General features: G+C 42.8%; 1 protein-coding gene across 2 annotated transcripts in view; it reads right to left on the bottom strand.

Moving 5' to 3' along the window:
* mettl24 (methyltransferase like 24) overlaps positions 1-14,937 on the bottom strand; it is a 43,805-nt gene extending 28,868 nt beyond the window's left edge. Inside the window, exon 1 of one of the 2 annotated variants that reach the window (XM_062044633.1) lies at positions 14,807-14,937. In XM_062044633.1, coding sequence (XP_061900617.1) covers positions 14,807-14,818 — 12 coding nt within the window. In that variant the 5' untranslated portion in view covers positions 14,819-14,937. Of the gene's footprint in view, positions 1-10,926; positions 11,294-14,806 lie in introns of those variants that run through there. The other variant, XM_062044632.1, reaches the window with a different exon arrangement.
* Between the last annotated feature and the right edge of the window lie 66 nt (positions 14,938-15,003).

Here is a 15,003-nt window from a genome sequence, read left to right as displayed (position 1 = left end):
TGAGCTGCCAGTTTTTTACGTAAAAGAACGGTGGTACTGTTTTTCCATTGACCGTAATGTTATAAACAGTACAGGCCAAAAGTTTGGCGTTTTCTTTCTTTTCATGACTATTGTAGATTGTCACTGAAGGCATCACAACTATGACACCTGTGAAGTGAAAACCCTTTCAGGTGACTACCTCTTGAAGCTCATCGAGAGAATGCCAAGAGTGTGCAAAGCAGTAATCAGAGCAAAGGGTGGCTATTTCGAAGAAACTAGAATATAAAACATGTATTCAGTTATTTCACCTTTTTTTCACACGTGTTCATTCATAGTTTTGATGCCTTCAGTGACAAAGAAGAAAAAAAACCCCTGCATTGAATGAGGAGAAAGTGTGTCCAAATTTTGGCCTGTATTGTATGTAATAATCAAATGCATAGGAAAAGTCATACATTTTTCTTTGTTACAACCCTCTGATGGCAACCATAACTGCAATGTGGCCTTGAATGAAAACTAGTTTGACACCCCTGGGGTAAATAGTTGCTACATGAGTGAGTGCACCACTGTAGTTCGTCGCTACAGCTGTAAGTGCAAGTTAAAACTCTACTATGCAAAGCGAAAGCCATTTATCAACAACACCCGGAAACGCCGCCGGCTTCTCTGGGCCCGAGCTTATCTAAGATGGACTGATGCAAAGTGGAAAAGTGTTCTGTGGTCTGACGAGTCCCACATTTCAAATTGTTTTTGGAAACTGTGGACATCGTGTCCTCCGGACCAAAAAGGAAAAGACCCATCCGCATTGTTATAGGCGCAAAGTTCAAAAGCCAGCATCTGTGATGGTATGGGGGTTTATTAGTGCCCAAGGCATGGGTAACTTACACATCTGTGAAGGCACCATTAATACTGAAAGGTACATACAGGTTTTGAAGCAACATATGTTGCAACGTTATCTTGGACGCCCCTGCTTATTTTAGCAAGACAATGCCAAGCCAAGTGTTACAACAGCGTATGTAATAATCAAATGCATAGGCAAATTCATACATTTTTCTTTGTTACAACCCTCTGATGGAAGCCATAACTGCAATGTGGCCTTGGATGAAAACGAGTTTGACACCCCTGGTGTAAATAGTTGCAACCGTGTAAAGCTGAACATGGTAATTAACACCAAGTAGACAGAACTTTACTGTGGACCGTCAAATATTAGCAGACCTTCAAAGTAGTACTGGACTACACCACACCGTCCATCAAGGCGTTGCACACTTGGATGTGAGCGAAGAAGATGGAAATCACCACTTCCATTTCAGAGGTCAATGGACCCATTCAGCCCAGTTAAGGGTGTGTGTGTGTGTTGGGAATTTGGTGGAATGTTTCCAGGCAAGACGTTGACGTGTGAGGAGGAGAATTGTTCGATTAAGACCTTCTGTGGACTGTTCCACACTGCCTTTTTTGTCTATGTCCGGCAGAAGTGGGCGCGCAACAGACTAGGTTCTGTTCAGCCCCGACACAAAGTGAGCAGCTTCTGGTTCTCGTTTGTTTGGTGGCTGACATGTAAGTTGGATGTAAAATGCCGAGCAAAATTCTTGAAGAGTACAGAGAAGGTGGGGTGATTGGTCACCTAAAAGCTACCTCTGTGTGCCTCCTACCACATATCTTGGCACACCATCCAGACTGGCCTGTTTTCTTTGGGGAGATGTGGGACTCTGCTCTGAAACATTGAGCGAGGAGGGCTGTGTCCACTTGTTTACACGTGTGTGGGGCCTGCCCACTGCTGAGATATGGACAAAAAATGTAGGGACTTTCAAGGCTTCATGTTTATCAACACGTGTAGTCCTTTTTTTTTTTTTTAAGAAAATACCCAACTAGAGTTTTTCCACGTTCTGAAGTTGCTTTTTTTATGCGCTTGGATCCTGCAGCACCAAGCTGATTATTCTGCACACTTTATATGCACCAGTGGTCTTTGCTCAGTTAGTTAGTCCTGCACACTTTTTATGACTAGTTCTTCTAAACCAGGGGTGTCTAACGTACGGCTCGCGGGCCTGATCCATCAGGTTTTATCCGGCCCGCGGGATGAGTTTGCTAAGTATAAGTATAAAAATGAGCCGAAATTTTTGAATGAAAGAAACCGCTGTTCTAAATGTGTCCACTAGATGTCGCAATAGCAATTCTTTGTATCATTGTAGATGATGCTACATATGTCAAAAAATAAATAAACCACATGATGTTAGTGCACCAGTCGAGGAAAATGATCAAAATACATAAATAACATCCTGAAATTTGATTTTGATATTATTTTTTTATCTTGATAGATTGAAAAATAACACCAAAGAGTTGACTGATGAACATTATCATATAATTTAATCAGCAAGTATAAATAACAACAAATAAAGATAGAATACTATAAACCGCAACATGTAAGTGTAAAAAAAACCATTATGATTTGTACAATTTCAGAATGTACTTGTTCTATTTTTAAACAAAGAAAACAATCTGAAGTTGTCTTTATTTCTAAGTTATCATGCCGTGATTTTACCAGTCCGGCCCACTTGGGAGTAGATTTTTCTCCATGTGGCCCCCCATCTAAAATGAGTTTGACACCCCTGTTCTAAACTAAAACAGTCTAAATCTAAATATCCTCCAATAAGCACACATGTTTGGTCTTTTCTTGTATTTTAGTCAAGTCATTTACAAAAGGTAAACATGGTAGGCTATAGGCTACTACTAGTCTACTAGGAGCTAGCAGCTACACAACAGCTAAGCACACAATAGCACACAAGCTAGACATACGTAATGAGTGTTAATCAAACAATATTGCAGTATATAACACCAGATTTGTCAATATAAACAAGTATCAAATAAATATATATGACTCGTTCTTGTAAACTAACATAACATAACATAACATTATTTGTGCATGAATAGGAACCAGGTACAATGGTCACTTTAAACTTTTTACACTGAGGGCCACACACTAAAAAATCAAAGCATGCGAGGGCCATTTTAATATTTTTCATTTTTAAACCAAATACCCAATAAACTTTAGGGCTCCCCTCAAGTTTGGCCCCGGGGACTCAGAAGGGCCTCAGTCATAAAAATGTTAAAAATAAGTCATATATAATTTTTTATTCAACACATAAATCTCTTGATCAACTTCAGATCTGTCAATATAATGTTTTTATCATTATTATTTTTAATGTTTTATACTCTTTTTTTTTTTTTTGTCAAAACCCAGTTTTTTATGGCAAAAACACAACATTTGCAAAATTTCCCCCCCAAATTGGATCAAAGTAGAATATTTGATGTGAAGTAATTGAAGCCTCAAATAGGTCAATAATTCATAACATTGATTTTTAATCATTATTACTTTTTGGCCGATAAGAGTTAAAAAAGAAAAAAAAAAAAAAAAAGTCCCTCTCATAAAAGTGTTAAAATGAGTCTTACATTTATTTGTATTTTACTTTCAACTCTTGAATCTCTACATCAACTATAGATCTATCCATCGATTACAAGTTTTTATAATTTTTTCATGGTGTTTTTTCAAAATGATTATTTGTTTGTTAAAAAGTCTCTCCTGCTATAGTTTTAATATTCTGACAACTGATTTTTGTATTAAAGACAATATTGTACAGTTGGATTTCCGGGTTATAATTGGCTCTGTCAAATGATTAAAAAAAAAATCTGATTAATCACTCTTTTGAATTTGGAATAATAATAATAATTTAAATCAACCTATAAAAGACCACAATATTTTGACACAAATGCAATTTACTTTCTATTTTATGCTGTCCTTTTTTGGTTGTTGCTGCAGCTGTACATGGTGATTGGGATTTGTTATGTATTGTATATATTATACAACAATATATCATTATATATTATACAGGTATACTGTATATGTAATATGTAAATATTACATATATGTTATATTTTATATTGCTACTATGGTACATTTTAGTCTACTTTATACCTGCATTACCCTTTCCATTCTTACCATTTCCATCCTTTGTAACTGAGCTACTGTGTGGAACAATTTCCCATGTGGATCATTAAAGTTTGTCTAATTCTAAGTCTAATTTTATTGCCAGAATGTCACACACAAACATTTTAAAATGTTTTACTTGAATGCACAACATTTATTTACTCAAAACAAGAAAAACTCCCATCTGGGTTTATTTTGAAGTGAACACTTCCAGTGATCACACTACTTACAGTCCTCACTCATCCTTGCACTGACTTAAATATTGGGAATGATTGTCTATAACCTAGTAAAACATACCTTCTCAGGGTCTTGTGCATGTTTTCTATATAAAATGGTGACCTAGATGACACGTACCCTTCCAGGCTGTTACCTCCCATGACCCCCGCCCCCTCTCCTCAGGTCAAAGGTCCCTGAGAGTTGAGTCCAGTCACACCTTTGGGATTAGCCAAGTTTACCCCTCTGCTGCTTTGCCACGTTTTAGAGGGGGTCTTTTGTGTTTTCCAAGACGCGGGCCTGAGGTCGTCAGGTTTTCCGCAGGGCCGATCTTAATCTTAATAGCAGCTATTTATGGAATGTGAAGTAGGAAGTGGCACGGGGTGTCAAAACAAATGAGGGTTCTTCATGTACGGCTGCGTTTAAGGAGAGGGAGAACGACAAGAAGACGAGGGCAGAAACAAAACCGAGGCTTGAGGCTTGAGGGAGAAGACGTGTCGGCAGAACGACAGCGCAGGTGTTAAATGGCAGCTGAATGTCAGCGAGCCTCCTTCAGGGCGTCTTGGAAGACACACATTGGGAGTGCGAGCATACGCCGCCATCTAATATTGATGGCGCTGTCGCCGAGGCCCTGCAGTGATTTGCATGTCGCTTAAAAAAAACACTTCTTTCTCCCCCTTTTTACTCTCTGCTGGTCGTTTGGAGCCATGAAAGATTGAGCAGCAAAAAGAAGATAGGAGGAAGTGTGTTGGTAAAAGGGAACGACGCCAAAGGGCAAAATAAAAGCCTGGAAGATGTCACATGATGTGCAATAGAAAGCAGCACTCATATTGAAACCTTTTGTAGTGGCTGGGTGTGGCTGTAGGCAACCTCCTGATGTATAGTTTGAAGAATGAACAGCTTTATCTACCTCAACATGTGCTACTCAGCTATTGGTTTGAAACCAATGAGTGGCCGTGTCAGTAACCTGAGGGTTCCTGGTTTGATCCCCGGCTTCTACCACCCTAGTAGTGTACGGCGTGGCGCGGTTGGTAAAGTGGCTGTGCCAGCAACCTGAGGGTTCCTGGTTCAATCCCCACCTTCTACCGTCCTAGTTACGTCCGTTGTGTCCTTGAGCAAGACACTTCACCCTTGCTCCTGATGGGTCCTGGTTAGCGTCTTGCATGGCAGCTCCCGCCATCAGTGTTGGAATGTGTGTGTGAATGTGAAAATAGTGTCCACGTGCTTTGAAGGTAGAAAAGCGCTATACATACATATAACCCATTTACCTTCGGGCGTGTGAAATTTCCGCAAAAACATGTGAATCTGCGCTATTTTTAAAAATAAATTTTCGCGTCAAAATGTCTCTTTTGCGTTTTTTAATGAAACATCAATAAAAATATGATCTAAACAAAATGTGTCGAAGGCTTAGCTGCAGAATTTTAACACAAAAAACAGTAGTAGTTTTTTTCCCCCCAATTTACAGTAAATAACAGCGTAAAATGTATTGTAATTTTTTTAATTTGAAGGGTAGTTTGCTGTAAAGTTAAGTATTTTTTATTTATTTTTATTTAGACAAAAACATGTTTGGAAAGTGTGATGATATACTGTAATATTTGTTGCAATATTAGATTAAAGTTTAAAAGGTATGCAATTTCATGCTGTACATATATTTTTCTGTCAAAATAAAAAAAATCTGTTACATTTAGTGAGAAAATGTGAAGTACTTTATTGACACATATCATTTCTAAGTGTTTGCGGGCCAGAAAAAATGATGTCACGGGCCACATCTGGTCCCCCGGCCCTTGAGTTTTATTTATTAGTAGCCAGCGAGAACTTATATTTTGACGTGACGGATGTAAACAGAGGTCACAACACGGGAAGATTGTTACCCAAGGGGGCGTGGCTTCAGGATAGCGTTGCCAAATAGGAAACGTTCTTGCATGCATGTTATGGAATCTTACATGACATTTTCAATGATAATAATGTTAGTAAATGATCTACTAAAACAAACCCTAAAATTCTGTGGTACATTACATGGGACATGTTGGTGTCTGAAAGACAGCCAAGAGAGGCTGGTAGATGAGAATCAACAACACCCCATCTATAAATAAATAGATTATTTATCGTAGACTCCAGGCATCTTCCTCTCCAACGTCCGCTCACTTGCCAACAAGATGGACGAGCTAGCGTTGCTGATGAGAAGGAACGAGGACTTCTCCTCATCATGTGTGTTGTGTTTCACGGAGACTTGGCTGAGCGCAAGTGTCCCGGACAGCGCGCTTCAACTGGAGGGCTTTCATCTCCTCCGCGCGGACCGAGACGCGGCGCTCTCTGGCAAAAAAAGAGGCGGGGGACTATGCTTCTTTATCAACAATAGCTGGTGCACAGACGTGACTGTCATTTTTAGACACTATTCTTCCTCTCTGGAATATTTTTTCATCCACTGCAAGCCTTTTTACTCACCGCGTGAGATTGTTTCATTCATTCTCGTGGCTGTTTACATCCCGCCCGGCGCGGACGTGCGTGACGCTCAGCGCGCGCTCGCAGGACAGATCTTACATGTGGAACGATCTTTTCCTGACTCTCTTGTTATCGTGCTTGGTGACTTTAACAAGGGAAATTTGAGCCAGGAATTACCAAAGGATAGACAGTTTATTAAATGCCCGACCAGAGAGGAGAACACGCTGGATCACTGCTACACTACATTGAGCAAGGCTTTTCATGCAGTCCCGCGCGCTGCTCTTGGACTATCAGATCACGTGATGGTGCACTTAATCCCTTCATACAGACAGAGACTGAAACTGGCTAAACCTGTTATGAGGAACATTAAGTGTTTCACCGCCGAGTCTGTGGACGAGTTGCGTGCTTGCTGGGAAACGACAGACTGGGAGGCAATTGGAGCGGCCACGAACAATCTGGACGAGTATACGGACACTGTGACCTCATACATACAGTTCAATGAGGCGCGCATCATTCCAACGCGCACCAGGGTTTGTTATAACAACGACAAGCCCTGGTTCACACCCAAGCTCCGACAGCTGCGCAAGAAGAAGGAGGCTGCGTGGAGAAGCGGGGACCGAAGTACATACAGAGAAGCGAAGTACCACTTCACCAGGGAAGTGGAGAAAGCTAAATCTGTGTACTCTAACCGTCTACAGGAACAGTTCCGCTCCAATGATTTTGCGGCAATTTGGAGAGGTCTAAGGGCCCTTACGAACTATAAGCCCAAAACCCCCCAGGCCCTGAATGACCGGACTCTCGCTCAGGGCCTCAACACACATTACTGTCGTCATGAACGGCCTTCAGCTCATCAAAGCCATGCTCCCCCCACCATCACCCTCCCCACCAATGCCAGCACATCATTAAAGGAGTTAAAGGAATCAAAGGACTCCAATGACATCACAGGACTCCAAAAACATCATAAGACTGTAAAGACCCTCTCCATCAAAGAAGAGGATGTAGGCCGGCAGTTCTTGAAGCTGAATACGCGGAAGGCCCCCTGGCCGGATGGTGTCTCCCCCTCCACTCTCAGACACTGTGCGGACCAGCTGGCTCCTGTCTTCACTGACATTTTTAACACCTCTCTGGAGCTATGCCGCGTGCCGTCCTGCTTTAAGACCTCTACCATTGTCCCTGTCCCCAAGAAAGCACGGATCACAGGACTAAATGACTACAGGCCGGTCGCGCTGACGTCTGTGGTCATGAAGTCCTTTGAGCGCTTGGTCCTGCCCCACCTCAAGGACATCACCGCCCCCCTCCTGGACCCACTGCAGTTCGCCTACAGAGCCAACAGGTCTGTGGATGATGCAGTGAACCTGGCCCTCCACTTCATCCTGGAGCATCTGGACTCCCCAGGAACCTACGCTAGGATCCTGTTTGTGGACTTCAGCTCTGCCTTCAACACCATCCTCTCTGGACTGCTACGAGACAAGCTCTACCAGCTCAGCGTGCCCGACTCCCTCTGCAGTTGGATCAATGACTTCCTGACAGACCGAAGACAGCACGTATGGCTGGGGAAGATTGTCTCGGACAGTCGAACCACAAACACTGGTACTCCTCAGGGCTGTGTACTCTCCACCTGGCTCTTCTCCCTGTATACAAACTGCTGCACCTCCAGTCACCAATCCGTAAAACTGCTCAAGTTTGCGGATGACACCACCCTCATCGGGCTCATCTCGAATGGCGATGAGTCCGCCTACAGGAGAGAGGTGGACCGGCTGACGTCCTGGTGCAGCCTCAACAACCTGGAGCTGAACGCCCAGAAAACAGTGGAGATGATCATGGACTTCAGGAAAGTCACAGCCCCACCATCCCCCCTCACCCTGATTGACTCTCCCACCCCCGTCCCCATTGTGGACTCCTTCCGTTTCTTGGGCACCACCATCACCCAGGACCTCAAGTGGGAGCTGACCATCAGCTCCCTCATCAAGAAGGCCCAGCAGAGGTTGTACTTCCTGCGGCAGCTGAGGAAACTTAAGGTGCCGACAGAGATGCTGGTGCAGTTTTACTCAGCCATCATAGAGTCCATCCTGACCTCCTCCATCACAGTGTGGTTCCCCGGCGCCACAGTCCAGGATAAGAATAGACTGCAGCGCATCGTACGTGCTGCTGAGAAGGGGATTGGCTGCAAGCTCCCATCCCTCCAGGACTTGTTCTCCTCCAGGACCAGGAGGCGTGTGGGTCGGATCACAGCTGACTCTTCTCACCCTGGACACACACTATTCTCCCCTCTCCCCTCAGGCAGGAGACTACGCTCCATCCAGACCCACACCTCCCGCCACCTGAACAGTTTTTTCCCCTCGGCCATCAGGCAAATGAACAATAACTCCTAACAGCAGCTCCTTGAATTCCTTGAATCCCTTCTAAGTCTATCTGATAGCTCAGTCACAGCTCTTTTTATACCAAATATGTGTTATATGTGTTTTATGTCGCACGTTTGCACCAAGAAAAATTCCTAGTTTGTGAACCCGTTCTCAAACAATGGCAATAAAACGTTTCTGATTCTGATTCTGATTCTGATTATTCATGAAGAGACTAAGGGCAACAAAGTGGAGACTGCGGAGTATCATACTGTTAAATAACGTTACAGCGATTTGATGATAAATCTGCTCAACCAATAAGGGAGCAGTATGCTCCCAGCAGGCTATGGTACAAGAGGAAGTAATTAGTAGTGGTAGGTGACGCGATACTGATGCATTATGCAACACATAACATGCGTGTGTGTGTGTGTGTGCGTGCGTGCGAGAGTGTGTGTGTGTGCGAGAGTGTGTGTGTTTTCTTGTATTTCTACCCTTCTTGAGACATCAACAAGGAAAAGTACCTTCCATATGAGGACCGGTGAACAAGTTAGGACATAAATCATGGTCCCAATACGGAAAACCATTGCATCTAATAGAGAATGTCTCATTTGCACCCCTGGTGGTGGAATCTATCAACATTAGGGTGGTCCCAAAAAGGAGATATTTTTTAAATTGACTGTGTGTCAGTTTTAAAAGTGCCCCCCTCTGGTCAACATATAAAATAACAAGTGTGTGTAAAAAAATTTAAGTGTCCCCCTCTGGTCAACATGTGAAATAACAAGTGTGTGTAAGAAATTGAAATACGTCCCCTTTGAACAAAATTAATTTAAATAAATAAATATGTATATAGAGACATACTGTAATAACTTTAAGTAAATAATGAAGATTAAAAAACAATTACAAACAATAAATAAATCAATTAATTAATTAACTAAAAGCAGTCTTTTTCTCACAATGTGTCGACTTTTTTCTTATAAAATTGGGAATCATTTCTCGATCTTTGTTTCTGTAATATTGCAATATTTTCTCGTAAAATTATTACTTTTTTAAAGTTAAATTATACATTTTTAATGCAAAATGGTGACATTTGTCATATAAACTTCTGACTTTTATCACAATGTTGCCAATTTTTTTGTTGTCCTTGTAAAAGAGTGACATTTTTTTAGTAAAATTATGACTTTTGTCATAATTTTGCCAAGTAAAATTCTGATTATTATTATAATATTGCCAAAATGTTAAAGTTTTGTAATAAAATTGTGACTTTTGTCAAGTAAAATTACAACTCTTTTCATAATATGTCTTGTAAAATGTTGACCTGCGTTGAGTAAAATTACGACTTTTGTTATAATACTGCCAAATTCTACGTTTTTCTTGTGAAATTGTGACCTTTTTCTTGTAAAATTCAAACTCATTTTTCACAACAAGCTTTTTTATATTTACATAGTTTGTATGTATTATTATTAATGTTGTAAATACAAATCTTTTATATCTAGAAAGAGTGGTCCTAAAGAGGTGGGCATTTTTCGGAGGTCTCAAGAAGGTAACAAATACAAAAATGTGTGTGTGTGTGACAGCTGGTACTAAATGGAGTGGGAGGAGTGGTGTGCCACGTTTGACAAAGTTTTTTTTTTTTGTCTCCATCATCGATCTAAATGAAACTAAGAAAAAGTAAAATATTTCCAAAGTTTGGGATTATTTTGATTTTATGGCGCCAAAGAAGCTAAACGTTCTTCTTTTCCTGTTTACTATTTGGCTCACTGACCGAACTTGCGTGTTTCATATTCCTTTCTGTGCAGCTGCTGTGTTCGTAGAAAATAAACCAGAAACTGTTATATTTGTTAATTGTATATCATGACTTTTTAAACCAGCAGATGAGCATTATGACACAGTGTCAGTGCATCGTCAATGCAGTCAGTGAGTGTGCCATACACTCACTGACCATCACTAGCACTAAGGAAAGAAGTGCATTGACCAGTCTACCTTTTTTTGGCGTTTCAGACGCGAGCCGGCATCCCTCCTCATCACGTCGCCTTGCTTCAGTGCAGGAACCTTCTCGGTGGTCCAGGTGTGAGTGGGCGGGGCCTTGTCCTCCAAAGGCCAGCTCGCAGGTGCCAGCCGCCATCGTGTTTCCAGGTAAACATGGACGCTGACGCCCACGGCAGTTAGCAGGAAGGCCAAACGCAGCAGCAGGCCCATGTCCACTCAGGAGGACTCGCTGACTTCAACATGTCTCATTCTTCCTTCCGTCTTCTTTTTGAGCAGAAGGTCATGGAGATGTCCACGCACTCTTTTGCAGCACGTGTGTGTGTGTGTGAGAGTCTGAACACTCCAAACATTAACTAAAGGCACACCCCATCCATTTGCATGATTTTAAAAAGTACAACTCCTCCTCTCTCATTCTTTCTGGCATCACACACACTCCTCCCTCCCTGCTAAGTGTCACATTACTGTGTAACTTTAGATGTGCGCCATCCATGCAGCCTCTTTTCCTCTTACTTCCTGACATCTGCACACGAGGCAATCCTTTCCAACAAGGCAGCTTTGAGTGTTGTGGGTGCAAAGCAATAAGGGGCGCTCAAAGCGACTTAAACTACCAAGTTCATTGAGTTCAGTTTCAGTTTATTTGAAACATGCATACGACATAATGTAATGTATCACACATTTCCAGTTGTTTCATTACAGCACGTCCGAAAAGGAGTAGGCAGAAGCAGAGATTATTTAATCCTACCCCTTTTCATACCATAGCAATTTTATCCCACTGCCTTGTTCTATGTAACAGAACAGTGAACAAATAAATACAAAAAAAATATATATACACCATAGTAAGAAAAACAAATTAAATACATAAATAATCTTTGTCTCTAATGTATTAAAATTATGCGTTTTTTTTCTTTAGGTGTTTGATTGTTTAACCATAAAATATCTCAGCACTATTAGTCAACTATAGTAAGGAATATTGTGATCTCTGCTGCCATCTAGTGGTTAGTTGGTGCAACGTGCTAATATTGTCTAGAAATTATTAGCATTAAAGGCCTACTGAATTTTTTTTATTTAAACGGGGATAGCAGATCCATTCTATGTGTCATACTTGATCAGTTCGCAATATTGCCATATTTTTGCTGAAAGGATTTAGTAGAGAACATAGACGATAAAGTTCGCAACTTTTGGTCGCTGATAAAAAAAAGCCTTGCCTGTACCGGAAGTAGCGTGACGTCACAGGTTGAAAGGCTCCTCACATTTCCCCATTGTTTACACCAGCAGCGAGAGCGATTCGGACCGAGAAAGCGACCATTACCCCATTAATTTGAGCCAGGATGAAAGATTCGTGGATGAGGAACGTGAGAGTGAAGGACTAGAGTGCAGGACGTATCTGTTTTCGCTCTGACTTTAACTTAGGTACAAGGGTTCATTGGATTCCACACTTTCTCCTTTTTCTATTGTGGATCACGGATTTGTATTTTAAACCACCTCGGATACTATATCCTCCTGAAAATGAGAGTCGGGAACGCGAAATGGACATTCACAGTGACTTTTATCTCCATGACAATACATCGGTGAAGCTCTTTAGCTATGGAGCTAACGTGATAGCATCGGGCTTAACTGCAGATAGAAACAAAATAAATAAGCCCCTGACTGGAAGGATAGACAGAAAATCAACAATACTATTAAACCATGGACCTGTAAATACACGGTTAATGCTTTCCAGTCTGGCGAAGCTTAGCAATGCTGTTGCCAACGAAGCCATTGAAGCTAACTTAGCTACGGGACCTCACAGAGCTATGATAAAAACATTAGCTATCCACCTACGCCAGCCCTCCTCTGCTCATCAACACCCGTGCTCAACACCCGTGGGCGGGGGCGGTGTTTGGTGGTAGCGGGGGTGTATATTGTAGCGTCCCAAAAGAGTTAGTGCTGCAAGGGGTTCTGGGTATTTGTTCTGTTTATGTTGTGTTACGGTGCGGATCCATCCATCCATCCATCCATCTTCTTCCGCTTATCCGAGATCGGGTCGCGGGGGCAGCAGCCTAAGCCGGGAAGCCCAGACCTCCCTCTCCCCAGCCACTTCGTCCGGCTCTTCCCGGGGGATCCCGAGGCCTTCCCAGGCCAGCCAGGAGACAGTCTTCCCAACGTGTCCTGGGTCTTCCCCGAGGCCTCCTACCGGTCGGACGTGCCCTTAACACCTCCCTAGGGAGTTGTTCGGGTGGCATCCTGACCAGATGCCCGAACCACCTCATCTGGCTCCTCTCGATTTGGAGGAGCTGCAGCTTTACTCTGAGCTCCCCCCGGATGGCAGAGCTTCTCACCCTATCTCTAAGGGAGAGCCCCGCCACCCGGCGGAGGAAACTCATTTCGGCCGCTTGTACCCGTGATCTTGTCCTTTCGGTCATAACCCAAATCTCATGACCATAGGGGAGGATGGGAACGTAGATCGACCGGTAAATTGAGAGCTTTGCCTTCCGGCCCAGCTCCTTCTTCACCACAACGGATCGATATAGCGTCCGCATTACTGAAGACGCCGCACTGATCCGCCTGTCGATCTCACGATCCACTCTTCCCTCACTCGTGAACAAGACTCCGAGGTACTTAAACTCCTCCACTTGGGGCAGCGTCTCCTCCGCAACCCGGAGATGGCACTCCACCCTTTTCCGGGCAAGAACCATGGACTCGGACTTGGAGGTGCGGATGTTCTCCCGAAATGTGTTTGTCCTTCTTGTTTGGTGTGGGTTCACAGTGTGGCGCATATTTGTATCAGTGTTAAAGTTGTCTATATTGGCACCCTCAGCGTGACCTGTATGGCTGTTGACCAAGTATGCCTTGCATAAAGTACTATCTATCTATTTACTATAAATTATGTGAATGGTCCGGCACACTGTTTGTATGAAGGAGAAGCGGACGTGACGACAGGTTGTAGAGGACGCTAAAGGCAGTGCCTTTAAAGGCACGCCCCCAATATTGTTTTCCGAGTGGAAATCGGGAGAATGGTAGCCCCGGGAGATTTCCGGGAGGGGCACTGAAATTCAGGAGTCTCCCGGTAAAATCGGGAGGGTTGGCAAGTATGCCCTAATGTGACCTGGGTCTTCCCTGTGGCCTCCTACCGGTCGGACATGCCCCTAACTGGTAATAGCAATTTGTTGTTCTAAATATTGTTATTATTATTATTTTTATTATTGACAACATTATTTTGACTCATTTTTTAAGAACCAGACAATTAAAAGTAAACATCTTTTGGGCTTAAATTTGGCCTAACTACTTTAATATAATGAATAGAATATGTTTTAATTCATACAAAAAGTGAACTAGAAGTAAATGTACCTATATTGTTAGAATTGTGTGTAGTAAATAGTTTTATTTTCATTAATGTATAGGCAAAATTGGTCTCTCCTGTATTAATAACATATGGGCAGACATGGTGCAATCTCTACTGCCATCTAGTGGTTACTTGTTGCAACGTGCTAAGAGTTTGCTAGGATGGGTTGCAACTTGCACCCAAGTTCTCCGGGTGTTGCTGCCGACCACTACGCAAATTAAGGAGTCACGGGTGGGACCTGATATTCAGCTGGGAACCATTAAAACAATAAATAAACACCAGCCATATATAACTATTAGCCACAACACAATCAGACTTATATTTAATATGCCACAAATGAACAAACACCACCGCCCTCCCGTCCATATAGCCCGCCAATACAACTCAAACACCCGCACAACACACTCAATCCCACAGCCCAAAGTACCGTTCACCTCTCCAAAGTTCATATAACAGTACACATATATTTACCCAAAGTCCCCAAAGTTACGTAGGTGACATGCACGTACGGGTAAGCGATCAAATGTTTGGATGCCGCAGCTGCGTACTCACGGTACCGCGCATCCAACTCAAAGTCCTCCTGGTAAGAGTCTCTGTTCGTCCCAGTTCTCCACAGGCCAATGGTAGGTCCACAAAAACGGTCAAAAATGAGGATTCCTTCCGTGAAGTGGCTCCGGAGCAAAAACGCTGTGGCCGACAGGTGCTCTGTCACGCCAAATTTCTTCCCCCCCCCCCCATTTACTTCCGGG

Source organism: Entelurus aequoreus, linkage group LG04 (assembly GCF_033978785.1).
Source record: "Entelurus aequoreus isolate RoL-2023_Sb linkage group LG04, RoL_Eaeq_v1.1, whole genome shotgun sequence".
In the NCBI taxonomy this organism is placed as follows: domain Eukaryota; kingdom Metazoa; phylum Chordata; class Actinopteri; order Syngnathiformes; family Syngnathidae; genus Entelurus; species Entelurus aequoreus.
Note: the sequence above shows the minus strand (reverse complement) of the source record. Positions and strands in the feature narration are given on the sequence as shown.